At 34.5% G+C, this 20,956-nt stretch overlaps 4 protein-coding genes across 4 annotated transcripts; all 4 read left to right on the top strand.

The window, feature by feature from the left end:
* The first annotated feature begins 1,678 nt into the window (after positions 1–1,678).
* LOC102592215 (uncharacterized) lies at positions 1,679–2,620 on the top strand. Its single transcript, XM_006346264.2, has 2 exons — positions 1,679–1,779; positions 2,149–2,620. Exons 1-2 carry the CDS (start codon positions 1,730–1,732, stop codon positions 2,414–2,416), a joined length of 318 nt encoding a protein of 105 aa, XP_006346326.1. The 5' UTR covers positions 1,679–1,729; the 3' UTR covers positions 2,417–2,620.
* A 1,292-nt stretch (positions 2,621–3,912) lies between these two features.
* LOC102600024 (probable phosphoribosylformylglycinamidine synthase, chloroplastic/mitochondrial) lies at positions 3,913–9,263 on the top strand. Its single transcript, XM_015308253.1, is given in 5 exon segments — positions 3,913–4,063; positions 4,281–4,340; positions 4,450–8,638; positions 8,843–8,929; positions 9,012–9,263. Coding segments are annotated over 2 exon segments (4,233 nt in total). The 5' UTR covers positions 3,913–4,063; positions 4,281–4,295; the 3' UTR covers position 8,638; positions 8,843–8,929; positions 9,012–9,263.
* A 2,308-nt stretch (positions 9,264–11,571) lies between these two features.
* Positions 11,572–15,704, top strand: LOC102599692 (uncharacterized). Its single transcript, XM_015308209.1, is given in 5 exon segments — positions 11,572–11,577; positions 12,264–12,422; positions 12,515–12,687; positions 13,454–15,563; positions 15,651–15,704. Coding segments are annotated over 5 exon segments (2,502 nt in total).
* Positions 15,705–16,769: 1,065 nt separating this feature from the next.
* LOC102591885 (somatic embryogenesis receptor kinase 1-like) lies at positions 16,770–19,218 on the top strand. Its single transcript, XM_006346263.2, has 7 exons — positions 16,770–16,927; positions 17,104–17,236; positions 17,308–17,379; positions 17,646–17,789; positions 17,888–17,959; positions 18,084–18,155; positions 18,888–19,218. The coding sequence occupies exons 1-7, from the start codon at positions 16,849–16,851 to the stop codon at positions 18,967–18,969; spliced, it is 654 nt and encodes a 217-aa protein (XP_006346325.1). The 5' UTR covers positions 16,770–16,848; the 3' UTR covers positions 18,970–19,218.
* The last annotated feature ends 1,738 nt before the right edge of the window (positions 19,219–20,956 follow it).

Genomic DNA, 20,956 nt, shown 5'->3' with positions numbered 1-20,956 from the left:
ATAATAATAAGAATAATAATAATATAATAGTAACAATAAGAATAATAACAATAATAATAATAACAATAATAACAATAATAATAATAATAATAATAATAGATGTTAGGGTTAATTCAATATGGGCAATTTGGGAATTGTATAAAAGAATTAAGGGCAAAAAGGTAATATACATGGTCAACATAAAAGGGCTTTTAAGTTAAAAAAGAAGAAGTTCCCCTCACCTAGCTTTTGGCTTTTGGCTTAAAATAAGTCATTTCTGACTTAAAATAAGTTACTTTGATAATTGCCAAACACTCTAATAAGTCAAAAACTGACTTTTAAGCCAGTTTGACCAACTTAAAAGCCCATCCAAACAGGTTCTTACACCATTAATCTAATTTATGTTGTTTTTTTCTCAGCTCATCTAGAGTTTTTGCATTGCTTTTACCAGTTTCCATAGTTGCATCTTACTAGGCTACTTTTTCTTGCATAAGAATATGGATATATATGTGTCGATTTTTACACTCAAACAGAAGGACACTAAGTTTTTTTTTTTGGTTCTTTAGTGCAAAAAGTAAACAACTTTGGTACTTTTGTTGCAATTAAATTATTCATATTCGAATTCTATCCCTCTATTAGTTACTATTCACAAATCACAACTCATAAATTTATTAGCTATGTATGTCAAAAAAAATTATTTTCAAAGTTTAAACTCGAAAATTTTAATTAAAAGCAAAAAAAATCTTAATTTTTTCATCAAATATTTTAGTTGTACTTGAGAATAATAATGAAGGAAAGTTGATTGGATTGTAGCCTACTACGAGGCAGTCATATCATTAAAGAAAGAATAGTACATGTTCTTCATGTACTTTTAAAGGACAACAAATCCTTTTTATCCTCTCTTGGTGCCTTTGGGTACCAAAAGTGAGGTCTTAATTAATCTACCTTTTTTTAAACAAGTGGAGTATTAAAATTGTTATTGATAAATTTTGATTTTAATTATCTACATTTAATTAATTAAAATATATGTTTTGATTCTCTTTTGTATATATACAGCTGATTTTTCAAACTATATTATCGTTCAATGTGGAATAACACTAGTCTAACCTTAATATTAAGTGAATGAACAATTAATAATCATAGTAAATATATGAATATTCACAAGTAAACAAATCAAAAGTACAACTTTCAATTAATTTAAAATTAATAATATTACAAGAACCAAAATATATAAGAATTATAGCTTTACCTATCGGTTTTTTTTTCTTACGTCAATATCAAACCAAATCTTATCGTTTTTCTTTTATCGTGTTTGGTTTGATTTTTCTATTTGATGTGATTTTTTGATTTTGTTTGAACACCTCTAATTCTATCCATGTCTAGGAAAACATATTTATTTATGTCAATATCTTTTTAAAGTAAAATGACTTATGTTCGGTACTCCGGTAATAAAAGATTGATAAAGTGGACAAAAAGAAAAGAATTACGATTAACTTCTTTATGACAAACAAAGTGAGAGAGACTACATACAATATTTGTTTTGCTTTTGTTATTTATCTTTTTAGAAAATGAAAATAAAATAAAAAACTTTTTTTTGAGGCTTTTAAGATTTGCAAACTTTCATAGAATAGAATCATATTCTACTCCTATGTATATATTATATATAAAGCCCTAAATCCCTATAAAGATTTGCATTGCTACACTTACTAATTTATAATTTGGTTTATCAACTAGAAATATTTATCTGCCTATGACTGCAGCTGGAATCACTAAGCTTTCACAGAGATTACAACTAATTAGGTAATTAATGTGTTGTTTAATTTCTTCTTCTCTCAATTGCCTTGCGTTATTAGTTACTTGTACTTTTAAATTTATAGTAATTTATAATTTGAAATCATTCACAAATGCTAGCAAGATATATATCATACTTAATTTCACAAATAATACCAACTTACCCCTAGAGTCTACTCGAAACGTTTTTTCATTCAATCCGTCAACAAAAAATAAAAAGTTAGAATATATGGTGGAAATCATGTCCTTGGCAAATTTACGTGAATGAAATTTATGGTTGTAAAATTAGATATTTTATGTATATATTTTTTAAAATTAGCATAATATTATCTGCTAACATCCATGATATAAGATAAGATGGGTTAATGGTTGATGTAGGCCACATAAAGTGCACCAAATTAAACGCATGATGAGTAGGTGGACGGAAAATATTGATGAGAGAGGTGAAACACGAAGAAACTCGAAGGAGGAGTGGTGGGTGCCACATCGTCGAACAGGAATATATTTTCCAACAGGGCAAGAAAGAGTGATGAATGATATACCAAATGGTGCAGCCTCTCTTCCCCAAAATTATTGGTTAAGGGGTGAAGATGGTGTTGAAAAACCCGACCCGGATTCTCCCATTGCCTATAAACATTACTACTAGTTCTTAACTACTTATTAGATGATAAAATAAAAGACTTGGGATCTTCCAAAAATAATTACTAGTGATCTTATAATATATATATATATAGTTGTAATGTAATGTAATGTAATAATAAGATACGTTGCAAAATAATGTATTACTATAACATATGGTTTCATAAATATTAAACCACTATATTCATGCATGTTGGAAAAAAGAAAAAATGGACAAGAGTCGATGTATGTTCGAAGGGTAAGTTCAAAAATAGTTTTAAATTTTCAAGTTTGTTGAAAACTAAGATTTTTAGTTAACCTTCAAATAAATTTAAGATAATCAAAATTATAAAAATTGTACTTTTAAATGTAAGTTCTTACTAGTAATATTTTTTCCTCCATAGTCTCTATCAAATCTAACAATCAAAATTCGATAAATATTTGTTAGAGACTAAAAATATTAACTTTTGACAATATTTAGTACTTTTTGTCTAGTTTTTGAATATCTAAACTTTTTGTTTTAAATATCAAATTAATGTAATCTAATTTAACTTTGAAAATGAGTCAAATTGACTTTCGAAAAGTACAACATGTCAAATAAAGTGGACGGAAGGAGTATTTAATTAAGAGATTATTTTAAACTTACCTTTAAATACAAGAGGCCATTTTTGTTATTTCTTGTTGATTAAAAAGGAGTAAAAAAATTAGATCCCCGTAACTCTTAATATTTTTGATGTTATAGTGTATTTACATATCCATAAACTAAATTCAGCCATAATACCCTAAAATATACTTAATTAGTACACATTCTTACGTTAAAATATTATTCGTATCATGAGTAAAGCTATATATATACGCAAATCAATTTATCAACATCTTCAAGATGTGAACTTTCGTACATTCGCTATGGGTTAATACTTTATGGCATCTTGAATCAAAGAGTAGAGAGACAAGACATAAAAAAGAATCTAATACTTTTGTTTGAAATATTACTATATGGTTGTGATAACTTAATTGTGAAAATATTTTTTTATAATCATTTACAAATTAAACTAAAAGATATTTTAAAATTTTTTATGTATAAAAATAAAACTCTTTTATAAAAAAAATGAAATTAAAAATAAATTTCCAAAATGCTACAAAACCACGACTCCCTTATGTAAATTATATATTATAGATTAATTTTTTTTTAAAGTTATATATATTTTCTTCTTCCCATTTGATGTGATACGGTGTAGAGTAGAATAATTAAGTTAATTAATGTTTGGTGTTAATTTTAAACATAAAATTCTTAAATTTACATAAATACCATAATTTATTTGACAATGAACATAAAAATATGTGATGCGAATTTGAAATAGTTTGATTCTAATTTTATATGCAGTTTGAATTCAGAATAATCTAATTCTAACATGGATGAGCATAAAAAAAGTTTGAAATAATCAGATTCTAATGCCTTAAGTTAACAACATTAGTAGGAAATCGAAATCAACAATATACAACATATAGAATCAGAGAATTTCTAAAAACTAGGGTTTTGGTCTTAAACCCCAAACAGAACACATCAGTGATTTTGCTCCTTCCACCATTAAACCCTCTCTACCCTTTTCGCCCCCTCTAACTTTGGCTTTGAACCCAAAACAGGACACTATCAGTCTAGCACTGGTATAACAAGGTATTTACTTGCTATAAAAATCAAATCTTTTTTCTCGTATGAGGAAAATTTGTGGAGGAAGATTAATTTTTTATTTCAAAGTTTTGATTTTTTGACACGCAAAAACTGGCGTGTAAGCCATTATAGCTCCTTTTTATGCTAATTTTTTTAGTGGGTATGTTATTTGTGATTGTTATTGTAGACTCTATTTTTTAAAATCATCTCTTCTTCATTGCAGAAACAGAGTTTGGCAATGGCAACATCTGCTTGGGACATTGCTGCAACAGAGTTCTTACAAGTATGATCACTATTTTATTGTCTTGAATATGCTCTGTTTAATGATGTTTGGTAAAGTTTTTATTAATCACCATGGAACAGTTGTTAAATATGCTTTATTTACACTACAGGGTTTTCATAGACAAAAGTTAGCATTGCCCAGACATTCTAGTAGGCAGACAAATCGTTTGCTTTGGGGCACACTTCCAAGATCGAGCCATGTTCCATATTCACATAAAAATTTGAGATTAAGGTCCCATATTAGGGCGAAGATTAAGGCTGTTGTATCTAAGGATGTCAGTAGCTTGGTAAATGAAGATTCAGACAAATTTCAGGAGGTTGATGAAAAGGTGATACATTTATATCGCGTTCCGTTCCTACAGGACAGTGCCACTGCTGAGCTTCTCAAATTGGTTCAGACAAAGATATCAAATCAAATAATTGGCTTGAAAACTGAACAGTGCTTTAACATTGGTCTCAGTTCAGATCTTTCAATTGATAAACTTTCTGTGCTTAAATGGGTTTTAGGAGAAACTTATGAACCTGATAGCTTGGGAAGTGAGAGTTTCCTTGATGGGGAGAAGAGAAAAAGTGTGGATGCATATATCATTGAAGTTGGTCCGCGGTTGTCTTTCACTACAGCGTGGTCTGCTAATGCAGTGTCGATTTGTCAAGCATGCGGGTTAACAGAGATAAATAGAATGGAGCGTTCGAGGAGGTATTTATTATATGTCAATGGGTCACTTCCGGATAGTCAAATTAATGCATTTGCTTCGATGGTTCATGATCGGATGACGGAGTGTGTCTATGCTGAGAAGCTTTCCTCTTTCAAGACAAGTATAGTTCCAGAGGAGGTTCGATATATACCTATCATGGAAAAGGGTCGTAAGGCATTGGAGGAAATTAATGAGAAAATGGGCTTGGCCTTTGATGAGCAAGACTTAAAGTACTACACCAAACTTTTCAGGGATGACATTAAGCGAAACCCAACTAATGTAGAACTATTTGATATTGCTCAATCTAATAGTGAACACAGTAGGCACTGGTTCTTTACTGGAAAGCTTGTACTAGATGGTCAATCTATGGATAAGACTCTTATGCAGATCGTCAAAAGCACTTTGCTTGCAAATCCAAATAATTCGGTTATTGGTTTCAAAGATAATTCCAGTGCTATCAAGGGATTTCCAGTGAAACAATTGCGACCTACTCAGCCTGGCTCGACATGCCCCTTGGATGTGACTGCCAGATTCCTTGATATCTTGTTTACTGCAGAAACCCACAATTTCCTTTGTGTTGTGGCACCTTATCCTGGAGCTGAGACAGGTGCAGGCGGTCGTATCCGAGATACCCATGCTACTGGAAGAGGTTCTATTGTTGTTGCATCTACAGCTGGATATTGTGTTGGGAATCTTAATCTTGAAGAGTCATATGCTCTTTGGGAAGATCGTTCTTTCACATACCCAGTAAATTTGGCATCACCACTGCAGATCCTTATTGATGCTAGTAATGGAGCATCAGATTATTGAAATAAATTTGGGGAGCCCTTGATCCAGGGTTATACTCGAAATTTTGGAATGAGACTGCCAAGTGGTGAGAGAAGGGAATGGTTGAAGCCAATCATGTTTAGTGCTGGCATTGGGCAAATAGATCACCTTCACATATCAAAGGGAGAACCTGAGTTTGGTATGTTGGTAGTTAAGATTGGAGGACCAGTATATCGCATTGGAATGAGAGGCGGTGCTGCATCCAGCATGGTCAGTGGACAGAATGATGCCGAGCTTGACTTCAATGCCGTGCAGCGTGGAGATGCTGAGATGGCACAGAAGTTATATCGGGTTGTTCGTGCTTGTGTTGAAATTGGTGAAAACAACCCCATCATTAGTATTCATGACCAGGGTGCTGGTGGAAACTGTAATGTCGTGAAAGAGATAATACACCCAGAGGGTGCCAAAATTGATATAAGGGCAATTGTAATTGGTGATCACACCATGTCTGTTCTAGAAATTTGGGGTGCAGAGTATCAGGAGCAAGATGCAATACTGGTGAAGCCTGAAAGTCGTGGTCTTTTGCAAGTTATTTGTGCAAGGGAAAGAGTTCCCATGGCTGTTATTGGAACAATTAATGGTGAGAGGCGTATTGTTCTGCAGGATAGTGTAGCAATTGAAAAATGCAGGTCTAGTGGACTGCCTCCTCCTCCGCCTGCAGTTGATCTTGAGCTTGAGAAGGTTCTTGGCGATATGCCTAAAAAGACATTTGAATTAAATCGCATGAATACTCTGCGTGAGCCACTTGATATTGCTCTTGCAACAACAATTTTAGATTCACTGAAGAGAGTCTTGAGGCTTCCTTCTGTTTGTTCGAAAAGGTTCTTAACCACTAAAGTTGACAGGTGCGTCACAGGCCTTGTGGCACAGCAGCAAACTGTGGGTCCCTTGCAGATTCCTCTTGCTGATGTTGCTGTAATAGCTCAAACTTATACAGGCTTAACTGGAGGTGCATGCTCAATTGGGGAGCAGCCAATAAAAGGTCTTTTGGATCCAAAAGCAATGGCACGGTTGGCTGTCGGAGAAGCACTCACAAATCTAGTTTGGGCGAAAGTTACATCTCTTTCTGATGTTAAAGCAAGTGGGAATTGGATGTATGCTGCAAAGCTAGATGGCGAAGGCGCTGCAATGTATGATGCTGCTGTTGCTCTTTCTGAAGCTATGATTGAACATGGAATTGCAATTGATGGGGGGAAAAATAGTCTTTCCATGGCAGCCCAGGCATCCGGGGAAGTTGTTAAAGCTCCAGGGAATCTAGTCATCAGTACTTATGTGACATGTCCTGATATAACTAAGACGGTTACGCCAGACTTGAAGCTTGGTGATGATGGTGTACTGCTTCACATTGACTTGGCCAAAGGGAAACAGCGACTTGGTGGATTTGCTCTTGCCCAGGTTTTTGATCAAATTAGGGATGAAAGTCCTGATGTGGATGACGTCTCTTATCTTAAAACTGTTTTTAATGAGGTTCAGAATCTAATCTCTGATGAGCTGATATCTGCCGGTCATGATATCAGTGATGGAGGACTTATAGTGGCTGCCCTTGAAATGACATTTGCAGGGAACTGTGGCATTAACTTAGATTTAGTTTCTTCAGGAAGTAGTGTACCCCAAACACTTTTTGCAGAGGAGCTTGGCCTTCTCATTGAAGTTAGCCGGAAGAACTTGGATTTAGTTTTGGAAAAGCTCCGCCTTGGTGCTGTTTTAGCTGATATCATTGGTCAAGTTAATTCATCTCCAATAGTTGAATTGAGGGTTGACGGGGTAACACATTTGAATGAGAAAACTTCTGTCCTTAGGGATATGTGGGAAGATACCAGTTTTCAACTGGAAAAGTTCCAAAGACTGGCTTCATGTGTAGAATTAGAAAAAGAAGGATTGAAATATCGGCATGAACCATCCTGGAAACTATCCTTCACACCAAAATTTACTGATGACAAGTACATGACTGCCAGTTCAAAGCCAAAGGTTGCAGTTATCCGTGAAGAAGGCAGCAATGGTGATAGAGAAATGGCTGCAGCTTTTTATGCTGCTGGATTTGAACCATGGGATGTTGCAATGTCAGACCTTCTCAATGGAGACATCAAACTTGATGAATTTAGAGGAATTGTGTTTATTGGAGGTTTTAGTTATGCTGACGTACTTGATTCTGCGAAAGGCTGGGCAACGTCCATTCGTTTTAATCAGCCTCTTTTAAACCAATTTCAGGCCTTTTATAACCGTCCAGACACTTTCAGTCTTGGAGTTTGCAATGGTTGCCAACTTATGGCTCTGTTGGGTTGGGTTCCAGGGCCCCAAGTGGGAGGTGTTTTGGGTGCTGGCGGGGACCCATCACAGCCAAGGTTTGTACATAATGAGTCAGGAAGGTTTGAGTGCCGTTTCACGAGTGTGACAATAGAAGAATCACCATCCATAATGTTCAAAGGTATGGAAGGTAGTACCCTGGGTGTTTGGGCTGCTCATGGTGAAGGAAGAGCTTATTTCCCTGATGAGAGCATTTTCAATCATATTCTTGGCTCAAACTTGGCACCAGTGAAATATTGCGATGATGATGGCAGACCAACAGTTGTATATCCTTTCAATCTTAATGGCTCTCCCTTGGGCGTGGCAGCAATTTGTTCCCCAGATGGCAGACATCTTGCATTGATGCCTCATCCAGAACGCTGTTTCTTGATGTGGCAGTTTCCATGGTATCCCAAGAATTGGGATGTGGAAAAGAAGGGTCCAAGCCCCTGGTTGCGGATGTTCCAAAATGCCAGAGAATGGTGCTCATGAGGTAACTATGTTTTCATCTTCCTGTCGCTATTGGCAAATAAGTTCATGCTTTTGTGCTCTTATCATTGAGTAAAGTAAATGCTTTAGTTTTCATACTCCATTATGTTGAGTGCACCTTCAGCATTGAATCATCGGGCTTCATGATTGGACTGAGGCTGTACTTGATTTTAGGCTAACTTCTTCGATGATTGATCAATTTGTGCAGCATTGATTAGACACAAAGGTAGAGAAGTCTAGGAAGCAGATGAAGGAGCGGAAGAATGGAGCCCAGAAAGTACGCGGTGTCAAGAAGGTAATGATTTTTATTTTTTCCTCAGCTGCTGCAACATTGAGAGGTTTCATTTATTCTTGTTCTGGTTGGTTGAATTTTGCAGATGAAGGCCGGAGATGCTGGCAAGAAATGATCTACAAGGACCAGTTCCTTTAAACCAAACACAGAAAATGTTTGCCCTTATTATGTTTCTCTGGACATTTTATGCAAAATCTTTTCAATTTTGTTCAAGTTGCACAATTTTTTTTTGCATGTACATGTGATAGAGAATTGGGGAGTGTAGTATTGTTATTTTTCTGTAACATTCTTCTCTGTTCCATTATTACAAGTGAGTGAATGTGTGATAGTTCATTTGTATTTATTTGATTTAAATATTGGATGCGGATAAATATTTTTCGGTGTTTCTAAAAGGCCATACTCGAGCACTTTAGTTTTTGGTATTCTATCTCAAATAACAAAGTCGATCTAACGCTTTATAAAACTTACCTGGTATCTTTTTATCACTCTACTCTGGTTTGGCGACTCTTCTTTATCACATAAAACACCAAAGGCTCCACTCATCTTAAAATCTTTTCATTTTATAACTATGTCTCCGTATTATTTTATTTTATTTTTAAATGTTAATCTTAAAGTAAATGTATCAAAATACAAAATTTTACTTGCTTAGTCCATGTAGAATTGTCTTTAATTAGATAAAGATAATTTCTTTTAATGTATATTATCATTGTATCCTGATAATATATTTAATCAAAATTACCAAAACAAAAAAAAAAGATTAATCAAAAGGACCACTTTATGAAATTACGGCAGAATTGATAACTAAGATAATGAAAAAGGAAAAAAAATAGATAAATCTTAAATTCCAGTATTTTCTAAAATTATTCATTACAGTATCATTTATTAGTATTTATTATTAAGGGTACAAGGAAGAACGATAAACAATAAACAAAAATATATATATAAAAAGAACCGTTGGGAACGAAATGATCGGTTGTAACGAATAGTTTTTCTTTACTCAAAAGCCATGCTCTCTTCTTGTAAAATCAAACAAATTTCTTCAATTCTTCTTTAAGAAAACAATTTAGATTCAAGAAAGGATAATTTCTCCATTGATTTCAGTAAGCACTTTGTATACTGCAACACATTGTTGAGGCCATTTGACTAATTACTTTTTTTAGTTCTACGAAAGATTCAATTTCCATCAATTTTGATTTTGTGGAGAATGGATTTGGGTTGTTTTGATATGGGTTGTATTGAAAAGAAGCCGGCGAACGACAATTTTTCTAATTCAGAGAACAGTCCCACCGCCGCTTCCAGAGTCGGAAAGGTACCCATTACCCATTCTTTTTTGATATCTGAGGAAGAAACTCTGTTTAGTTTTTGAATTTATTTTCTTGATTTTGCTTATGTTTCTTGGTTGGGGTTCTTTTGATTTTGGGGTTTTCCAAAACCCTTGTTCGTAATTAGGAAGAAAGATTTAATTTGATCCCCCAATGTTAATCTTGATTGTTATCTATTGTTAGCTTAAAGATTTTGTGAGTGGATGTAACGGTAATGACCAAACTAAAACTTCATTATCATTGAGTATGAGTGTTTAAAGAAGTCGGTGGCTAATTAGGCTTTATGAAAAATGTAAGTTTCTCTAGAGTGTTATTTGCATTAGGGGTGTGGTTTGGTATGTAAGTAAGAGAATATTATCCCAAGAGCATTTTTATGTTATCTAGCAAAACGATATGGAGGTGAGTAGGGATGAGGAGTAGGGGGTTCAGGGGTGGCGGGATTGGGATGATCAAGGGGGGGTGAGGGTTGGGTGGGGAGGAGATGATAAACTTGGAATTTCACTTGTACAAAACATTTTGATCAACCAAACATTTCCTCCATACCAAACACACCCTAGATCTTCGCTTAAAAAGGTGTATATTTCTATTGTTTTTTCATGTTCTTGTTTTCTAGGATTGCACAACAAGGAAATGAAGAAGGTTGACAATCAGATTTTGTTACTTTTAAGCAAATTCACATAAATGTTCACTTTGATTGGTGTGTTGTCAAAGTTTGGTAGTTGTCTTGTTTTCAATTAGTGCTGAACAAGGCAATCAAAGTCTTTTTAGTTCTACGAAAGATTCAATTTCCATCAATTTTGATTTTGTGGAGAATGGATTTGGGTTGTTTTGATATGGGTTGTATTGAAAAGAAGCCGGCGAACGACAATTTTTCTAATTCAGAGAACAGTCCCACCGCCGCTTCCAGAGTCGGAAAGGTACCCATTACCCATTCTTTTTTGATATCTGAGGAAGAAACTCTGTTTAGTTTTTGAATTTATTTTCTTGATTTTGCTTATGTTTCTTGGTTGGGGTTCTTTTGATTTTGGGGTTTTCCAAAACCCTTGTTCGTAATTAGGAAGAAAGATTTAATTTGATCCCCCAATGTTAATCTTGATTGTTATCTATTGTTAGCTTAAAGATTTTGTGAGTGGATGTAACGGTAATGACCAAACTAAAACTTCATTATCATTGAGTATGAGTGTTTAAAGAAGTCGGTGGCTAATTAGGCTTTATGAAAAATGTAAGTTTCTCTAGAGTGTTATTTGCATTAGGGGTGTGGTTTGGTATGTAAGTAAGAGAATATTATCCCAAGAGCATTTTTATGTTATCTAGCAAAACGATATGGAGGTGAGTAGGGATGAGGAGTAGGGGGTTCAGGGGTGGCGGGATTGGGATGATCAAGGGGGGGTGAGGGTTGGGTGGGGAGGAGATGATAAACTTGGAATTTCACTTGTACAAAACATTTTGATCAACCAAACATTTCCTCCATACCAAACACACCCTAGATCTTCGCTTAAAAAGGTGTATATTTCTATTGTTTTTTCATGTTCTTGTTTTCTAGGATTGCACAACAAGGAAATGAAGAAGGTTGACAATCAGATTTTGTTACTTTTAAGCAAATTCACATAAATGTTCACTTTGATTGGTGTGTTGTCAAAGTTTGGTAGTTGTCTTGTTTTCAATTAGTGCTGAACAAGGCAATCAAAGTTGAATCTAGTTGCTTTGAAGTATTATTTAATTGGTGTTTTCCAATTTTGGGTTTTCATTTTGTTGTTTTGGAATAGTGCAGACTAAGGCAACGAAAGAAAGTGGCCAGTCAAGTTTAGTTTCTTTAAACAAATCTGGATCACAAATTAGAAAGCCTCCTCATCGCAAAACTTCGCCTCTGAATTGGTGTTTTCCAATTTTGAGTTGTCTTGTTTTCAATTAGTGCTGAACAAGGCAATCAAAGTTGAATCTAGTTGCTTTGAAGTATTATTTAATTGGTGTTTTCCAATTTTGGGTTTTCATTTTGTTGTTTTGGAATAGTGCAGACTAAGGCAACGAAAGAAAGTGGCCAGTCAAGTTTAGTTTCTTTAAACAAATCTGGATCACAAATTAGAAAGCCTCCTCATCGCAAAACTTCGCCTCTGAATTGGTTCCCTCGCAAGAAAGTGGATTCCTACTTGAAGAGGAAAATAAAAATGCTCCAGGTATATTTATATGCTTGAGCATTCTCTTTTTTATTGTCAATAAATAGTGGAAGAAGTACTGATAGTGTTTTTGGCCTGTTGTGAAATCTCAGGAAGTGGATGGTATGAACTCCACTCTTGATGAGACTCTGGGGGATGCAAATCCCCACTATTGTAGAGTTTTGAGAGAATAAATTGCAGTAAGAGAAGCTGCTCAAAGAGTTGTGAAAGCTCGGAAGGCTGCACTTGTTGAAGCATCATGGTGCCGAATTCTTCAAGCCTCAAGGTGAGCAATTTAACATTCATTTATCTGTATTTGTTGTTACATGCATTAGATCCGGTATTTGTCTGGAGTTGTTTTTTTCTGCTTAGAAATTCATACAGGAATTCATTTGCTAATTATGTGATATTGGATACATTAAATTTTAGAGATAGTTAGTTACAGTTCAATGTCTTTTGGTGATCTAATTTACAAAATAGCTAGAAAATGTATAGGCTTGGTATATCTTAGTATAAATATACATATAATATACTCACAGCTGAGAACATGCTTTTATATATAGGAAGTTATGGAGGTGGAGAAATAGGGTAGAAGGTACTAGGTAGTCGAGTGTTGTTGTGCTGTAGTATGATTTAGGTATCGTTAGTTTCTCTAATGTATATTAATTTAATAGCTGTTGCTACACTTGTTTTGTACATTGTTATCTTGTTGTCTCTTTTTCTTACTTTCTTGCGTCAATTACATTTGTTTTGAGTCGAGAGTCTTATTGGAAACAACCTGAAGGTGGAGAGGTAAAGGTCTGCATACATTCTACTCTCCCCAAACCCCACTTATGGGTTTATACTGGGTATGTTGTTGTATACACATCATATATGCGTAATCAGTGTTATATGTTTTGTACTAGCGCCCGTAATTAATTTCGGCCGACATGCAAGAAATGGAAAAAATAGCCAATATTAGCTTGTTTATGACAGAGACATTGTTGATTGATTGAATAGAGATTTGGTCATATGTTAGTCTAGAACTTACCTTTTCTGTATCTGCCATACAGGATTGATTGTAAAGAAGCAGAACAATTGCTGGTAAAGGCAGAAAAATATTCTGCAGATGCTTTTGAAGCAGCAACAACTATTGGAGTAATCTTGTATGACATTCCTGATTGCTCACAGAAGCATTACAAAATAGAAAAGTCACCAGCAAAAGGAGGAGGACCCACCACTCATACTGTTAGAACATCTTTTGAAACTGCATTTGAGGTAGATAAACAAGTAGCAAGTGCAGTTAAGGCTGCCCTTCTTAAGCTTGCTAATTGCCCTTCTATGAACAAAGATGAAGTTAAGGAACTGCTGCACAGAATAAGCCAGAACCCTGAAACAGATGATAATCAACAAGAAGTGTCTGAGTTCTCTTCAGAATGCGAATCAGATACTGCTTCCGAAGCCACAGAGTTAGAAAAAGAAAAGGAAAGGAAGTATAAAAAGAAGCAGGCGTATGAAAAGTTTAATATGCCAAATCTTGTGGAAATGATGCTGGAAAGGCTTAGATGTTTGCAAGAAGATGAACTTGCATCTCTTGCTACTATAGTTGCAACGTGTGGGTTGAACGCTGCTCTAGCTGAAGCGGAAAACAACAAAGTGCATGTTTCAGGGTCTGCTGCTGATGACAGATCAGAATTATCTGTAGGAGACGGAACAGTTAAGGGCACTGAGGAACTTCCAAGCCTGGATAAGTTTCTAGTTAAGCGGTTAACAAGACTTGAAAGGGAGGTATTAGAAGCCAAAAATGCTAGAAGTGAAGCTAGGGAAAGAAGTGAACAAAGTCAAAATGAATCTTATCATAAAGTGATTCATTCGAGATACCATACAAATTCAAGCCATGATCTGGCAAGTATTCTTAAGAAACCATCTTTTTCAAAATTTGAGAAGGAAATTGAAGAGGGCAAGAACAACTCCGAAACTTTGGTAAGAACTAAGTGTAAAGCTTCAGATAATTCATCTGAGGTTTCAAGCCTGGACAAGTTTTTGGTGAAGCGATTAATGAGATTTGAAAGGGAGGTTTTAGAAGCCAAAAATGCCAGGAGTGAAGCTGGGGAAAAATGTGAAAAAACACGAGATAAGTCTAGTGATAAAGTGGTTCACGCAGACTACCCTACAGATACAAGCAATGATCTGGCAAGTATTCTCAAGAAGCCTTCTTCAAAATTTGAGAAGGAAATTGAAGAGGCCAAGAACAACTCCGAGACGTTGTTAAAAAACAAGTGTAGAGCTTCAAATAGCAATGTGCATTCATTTGAGGTTCCTGACTTAGGCAGTGTGTTGGTTAAGCACTCTTCAAAGCTTGAGAAAGATATTGAAGAGGCTAAGAGGAAGAATGAAAAACTTAGTGAAATAGAGGGCAAGAATTCGAATAGATTGGGTACTGTGACAATTGGTCGAAGAAAGAAACATGAAATGGATGTTCCTAGTTTAGAAGATTATCTGGTGAAACATATGACCAAACTTGAAAAGGAAATTCAAGAAGCAAAAAATAGGGAAAACACTGCTGACCCTAATGCCAATGTGTCTGAGACTACCTCATTGGTAGGAAAAGAAAATGTTGACCACAATGTAAATTCTTGTAATGGAGAACAACCATCAAAGCCAGCAGACACATTATCATTTGAGGTTGAAAACAAAGAAGATGTGGATAGTCTGGACAAGATTCTAGTAAAGCCAGTTCATCGTCTGCAAAGACTTAAAATGCAAGAATCATTAACAAGAAGAGACTATCGTGCACAGAGGACTCCAAGAAAGATTGAAGCTAATAGTGCCACTGATAGCGAAGGTTTGGACAAGATTTTAGTGAAGCATGTTTCAAAGCTTGAAAAAGAGAGAATGTCTTTTCATGCAAAGGAAGACAATTTGCTGAATGTAAAGAAAAGGGACACCATTGGTAAACAGTTGCAGAACAATGAAGGCAGTTTGGATCAGATTTTGGTGAAACACAAGTCGAGACTTGAGAGAGAAAAGATGGCTGCTATTCAGCCAGAGGATGATAATGATCAGGTAAGACATTCAATTACTCGGAAAGCTATAAGGGAGAGGGAGTTGCAAGAAGCTTGGGGAGGCTTAAGTCTTGGGAACTCTATGCGTCCTCGTATGTCTAGACTTCAGAGAGACAAGGCAAGCGCATTAACTTCATTCTTAAGCCATTTTATATTGTTGTTCCTTTTTCTACTTCTCACGACTTTTCTCTTGTTTTCCTTGTAGGCTGCCTGGCTTAAAGCTGAAGAAGAGGAGAGGAAGGGAACCGTGAAATTATGAGAACTATTAGATTCAAAATATCATAAATTCTTTGTTTTTTCCCTCCCATGCTTTCCGTTGGTCAACTTCATAACAACCAACTAAACTTTTGAATACTTCTTCACTACTCATATAGTGATCTCGTGTGAGATGGATCTTTTTTTGGTTCTTTTTTGAGGTAAATAGAATTAGAATGCTATTTTTTTTCATTTTCAAATGTGTAACTGAAGGTTGCAATGTAAAGAAGAGTGCTGCAAATTTGTACATATTGCTTGTCTATATTCCTTCTGTGTATATGAGTGAGCAACTAAATGTATCTGCAATATTAGAAAGAAACTACATATTGTACAAATTAAATATATAAATTAAACAAAGTACTTGAAGTAATGTAAGGATAAGATGAGAGAAAATAGCGAAGATAATTTTGGCCATATTTTACCCAAGACATCCAAAATATATCATTCAATTAATACATTGTTGTTATTTACTAAAAATGAAGTAAATCTAAAATCATGTAGATGAAATTATCTCAAGTGACTTATAGCAATCTCTTGAAATCAAACTGGATTTATCCAAGAAAATATATTCAAATTACATGATAAAGCCGTTAAATCCAAAAAAAAAAAACAATCCACACCCCCTCCCAACCCCCCAATTTTGTTCTTAATATAAAATTAAATGCTTACATAAATTCGAATGTAATTATTGAGAGTATAGTGAAATGGTTGAGATGACATTCAATCAACAAAGTTGGATTTGAGTTCACATAAATACTTAAAAATTAGGAAATTAAATACTTAACCCCTTTTAATTTTGTGGTTTGGCATTTGGTAGACAATTATTTCAGTTGAGAGTTGAGACAGGACGAAAGTCCTTATGGAAAATCTCACAGTGATAGTGTGAACAACAGAACTGAGCAGTGAACACTGGTCTCATTTACTCACTTTAATAGTAATAACTTGTACAAAGTACTCAACAGTTGTACAAACACTCAACACTCAACAGTATTTTACAGCTTCCAAATTTGACTTGACCTCTCTCTCTCTCTCTCTCTCTCTCTCTCTCTTATATAACACTCCTATTGGTTTAACCACTACTACATGTACTTTCTTCTTTGGCCTAAAATTTCTTGACTCATCACTTCCATTGTTTCTCCATTTTCTCAATGGCTTCTCCTTCCTACTTTTTCTTCTTCTTCCAAATCATTCTTTGTATTCCCCCTGCCTTCTCCACAAATTCTGAAGGTAATTCCTGCTAATTCAAGTTTCCCATGTTTTCTTAGGGTTTAAAGATTTCAGCTTTGTTTTTTTCTTCTTTTTAGTTCATGGGGTTTGAGTTAAAATCTTGGAAATGGAAATATTTGTATAAAAGAAAGAAAAAGGTGTACCCTCTTACTCAATTTTTTTTTTTTGATTTGCAGGGACTGCTTTGCATTCTTTGAGAACCAAACTTTCTGACCCAAAAAATGTTCTACAAAGCTGGGACCCTACACTTGTAAATCCTTGTACATGGTTTCATGTTACCTGTGACTCAGATAATAATGTTATTCGCCTGTAAGAGAGTCTTGATTTTTTCTTTTTCTTCTTGATTTGAATGTAGCCTTAATTTTTTTTGGAATTTGCAGGGATTTGGGCAATTCTAATATTTCTGGAACTTTAGGACCAGAGCTTGGTGAACTCAAGAATCTACAGTACCTGTATATTTCTTTGTTTATCTCTTTTCTTGTACTTTTGTTTCTTGTCTCAGTTTAGTATCTCTTGTTGGCTGTACTGAAACCGTGGATAAAGTAACGGAAACATAATAGAAAAAGGGGCGTTTTTTAGACAAAGAAATAACTATGTATCACATGATTAATGTTGTTTCTGTGATTAACAGTTCAATCTTTTGTGTGTTTTCTTTGCTTGCAAGTCTATCTATCTGTCTTTAAGATGATGGACAAACTTTATCTATCCTGAATTGCAGGGAACTTTATAGTAATAACATAGAAGGGGAAATCCCAAAGGAATTTGGTGATTTGGAAAATCTTATTAGCATGGACCTATATGGCAATAGATTTGAAGGCAACATTCCCAAATCTTTTGCTAAATTGAAGTCTCTTAGATTTTTGTAAGTATTCTCATTGAATAATTCATCAGTATGACATTTTTAGTAGATATTTGATGTGATGTTATAAAGATTGAATCTTTTTCATGCTATGACTACAGACGGTTAAATGACAACAAACTAACTGGTTCGATTCCAAGGGAACTTACGACACTCCCCAACCTTAAAGTATTGTAAGTTCTCAAATTCATATCTGCTGTTATTACCTTCGTATTTACACCATGAAACAGAAAAGGACAATCAAACAATATGGTGTTGATTTCTGCTTGAGTGTATTTGTTTATTGCATTGCTGCAGTGATGTTTCTAACAACAATCTTTGTGGAACAATCCCTGCTGATGGACCCTTTGGAAGCTTTCCTATGGAAGGGTAATCATTTTTTCTTCTTTCTTGAAAATATGCTTACATTTTCACTGATCCCCTTAACTATCCCTTGATATGGTACTGGTTCATTACTGCCAATTTTATTGGTGAAGATTGTTTTGAGCTTCATTCTGTTAAGCTGTGTTACTGGGGGAGAAAGAAATCTATTGAATGACTGGTTGCATCATGCTAAAAATGTGCTTTAAGGTTCATAGACACAGGTTCTGAGCTTAATCCACCAACCCATTGCAAAAAATTAACTTATGGTAAGTCATTAGTTAGTAGTTGGTGGCTTTGGGTGATAGCTAGTGATTAATGCTTGTTTGTTGCAAGTGCAATTACTATATGCCCTCAAATTGTTATCGGATGCTGATGTTCATACGACTCTAGTATGAGTCTTAGAAACCATTCATTGACCTTGTGTTATTGAATTCGGATGACACATACAAGTTACAACCCCAAATGTTCGAGTTCATCAGATCTCTCATTCTTGGACTAGGATATGTCATATTTATAGGTAAAGCTGTGATATTTGAGCTAGAACCAGTATCACAACATCAAACTCCAAAGGAGCTGTCCTGACTCGTGAGTTACGCATATGTTGGGACCTTTACTATATAGTGCAATTCAATGGTAGATTCAGATTTTTTCTTCCTCAATGTTGTGTATTGTTATTAGTTCTACTTGTAGTAAAATGAGCAATCAATGCAACTCTTGATGACATTCCTTTTGTTTCAGTTTTGCACACAACAGACTCAATGGACCTGAACTGAAAGGACTAGTGCCATATGACTTTGGATGCAAAGAAGTTGAAGTATAGTTTGACAACAGCCTTCACAAGGTTGCTATTATATCTTTATGTATTGTATATGTAGTTTGACAGTGTTACTGAAATTAAAAATCTCAAGTCGAATGCACTTCATGAGACATAAGGTTCTTTAAATTCATCACTAAAGCTCACCTTCACTGATAACTTGGCAGCAGAAAATGTATTGTCTTGCTGAATTTTGAAATTAAGTGCTTGATGGTTTTGGAGTGAAATTTCTTCTTCAAGAACAATCTATTTTTATGTTGGTGTATCAAATTGATGTGCTTCCTAATCAAACTTCCTTTTATTTTTTTATTCGGATCGGATTTATGTACTCGAAAATTTTGGTTATGACTTATGAATGGAGGGTACGTACCTACTCCATGAGGCGATAACACTATATATTAATTGTTGTTGATAGGTGTTAGTTATCAGAACAGGTAAACATAAAGTTTGACTTGTTATTAAAAAAATAATAAATTACAAAGTAAGATTCATGTGAGGTATAAAAAGTACTTTTTGAACAATTTGGCACGTGAAGCTAAATTTGAAGAATGGGGGTCATCCTAAAAATATTCAAAACTTGGAGGACTCACAAAGTAAGCTGGAAGGAGGTCGTGGACACGTGTTAAAAGGAGAATGGAAGTACGGAATCGTGTCAAAAGTTGCTACTGACGTGGCTGTCAACTAAAATGCCGGAAACCCTTCGATGCAATTCGTCATGTGAACTGACATCTGTACCGGCGGTGCTAATTATTGCAACGCTTAATTGTTCTTTCTTAAACAAAACTAAAATTGTAGATTTTAATTTAAGTAATAGCATCGACATATACCAAACAAGGGAAATAATGAACCGATTGTATAATGTATACTTCACCCATGATCCAACCCAACTTTTATTCTGCGAAAAAGAAATGGGACAAAAAACTTTTTCATGTTTAAAATTTTATTTATAATTTAATTGGAGAAAAAAAGGTGTGAAGGAGTACTACTTATCACGTTATTTTGCAAAAGAGATGGACAAAAGACTTTTTCATATAAAGTTTCACACGTTTAATTGGAAAAAAAAAGAGTAAAATAATTTGAATATGAGCCTTTATAATTGCCTTCAAAATGTACATATTTTAAGTTTAGGTAAATCATATAATCTAACTCTAAAAGTTAAGAATAAAAACATTAATTAAGTGTAATATCAAGTGAAAACCGCAATGAAATCATTATTAGTTTCTTCTTGAGAATTATACTGCTTTAAGAAATTTAAAAAGAATATATTGATAAGTTACAAAACAAAAGTTCAAGTTAAAACTACTCTCTTATCTCAAATGGTTTTATTAATATTAATCCTCATTTAATAATTTCCCATATAAGATACTAGAGTCCGGAGCCAAAAGGGCAAAAAAAATTGGCAAAAATTCCAAAAGGGCACATCATATTTTTTTAAAACCAAAACGGCAAAATCACTCCTGCCGGAGCGATTTTCCTCTGACACATATTAACGCCGTGTACTCCGTTAAAATAAAATCGCTGCCAGGGCAGCGATTTTTGTCTAATTTTTTTTTTCCACTAAAATCGCTGGCACAACAGCGATTTTTTAACTCTAATTTTTTTCCTCCACCTAATATCGCTGCTATGGCAGCGTTTTCATAGGAAAAAAAAATTTGGCAGCTTTTTGTAAAAACTGTTTTTTGGAAAATCGCTGCCCTGGCAGCGTTTTCCTTAAAAAAAAATTCCGAAAATCTTTTCTTAATTAGACTGCCTTTTCAACGATTTTTGTTAAAAAAATTATTTTTTAATAAAAACACTGCCTTGTTTTCAAAACGAAAAACAATTTTAAAAAAATAAAAATTGAAGAGAAACGAATTTAAAAAAAAAAAGAAAAAAATTTAACTAAAAAGCTGTCAAGGCAGCAATTTTCAGCCATTTGACAGCTTTTTTACAAAAATAAAATAAAATAAAATATATATATATATCTTGAAATCGCTGCCAAGTGGAACTAGTT

The sequence above is a fragment of the Solanum tuberosum genome, unplaced genomic scaffold, assembly GCF_000226075.1.
Source record: "Solanum tuberosum cultivar DM 1-3 516 R44 unplaced genomic scaffold, SolTub_3.0 scf00073, whole genome shotgun sequence".
Taxonomy (NCBI): domain Eukaryota; kingdom Viridiplantae; phylum Streptophyta; class Magnoliopsida; order Solanales; family Solanaceae; genus Solanum; species Solanum tuberosum.
This window is presented reverse-complemented; position numbering and strand designations above follow the sequence as displayed.

What these genes read in the sequence shown, in the direction of transcription:
- LOC102592215 (XM_006346264.2), top strand. Translation starts at nt 1,730, where the DNA reads ATGACTGCAGCTGGAATCACTAAGCTTTCACAGAGATTACAACTAATT. An exon ending in CAGAGATTACAACTAATTAG is followed by an intron (nt 1,780 to 2,148) that starts GTAATTAATGTG and finishes TGGTTGATGTAG; the next exon opens with GCCACATAAAGTGCACCAAA.
- LOC102591885 (XM_006346263.2), top strand. Translation starts at nt 16,849, where the DNA reads ATGGCTTCTCCTTCCTACTTTTTCTTCTTCTTCCAAATCATTCTTTGT. An exon ending in GATAATAATGTTATTCGCCT is followed by an intron (nt 17,237 to 17,307) that starts GTAAGAGAGTCT and finishes TGGAATTTGCAG; the next exon opens with GGATTTGGGCAATTCTAATA. An exon ending in CTCCCCAACCTTAAAGTATT is followed by an intron (nt 17,960 to 18,083) that starts GTAAGTTCTCAA and finishes GCATTGCTGCAG; the next exon opens with TGATGTTTCTAACAACAATC.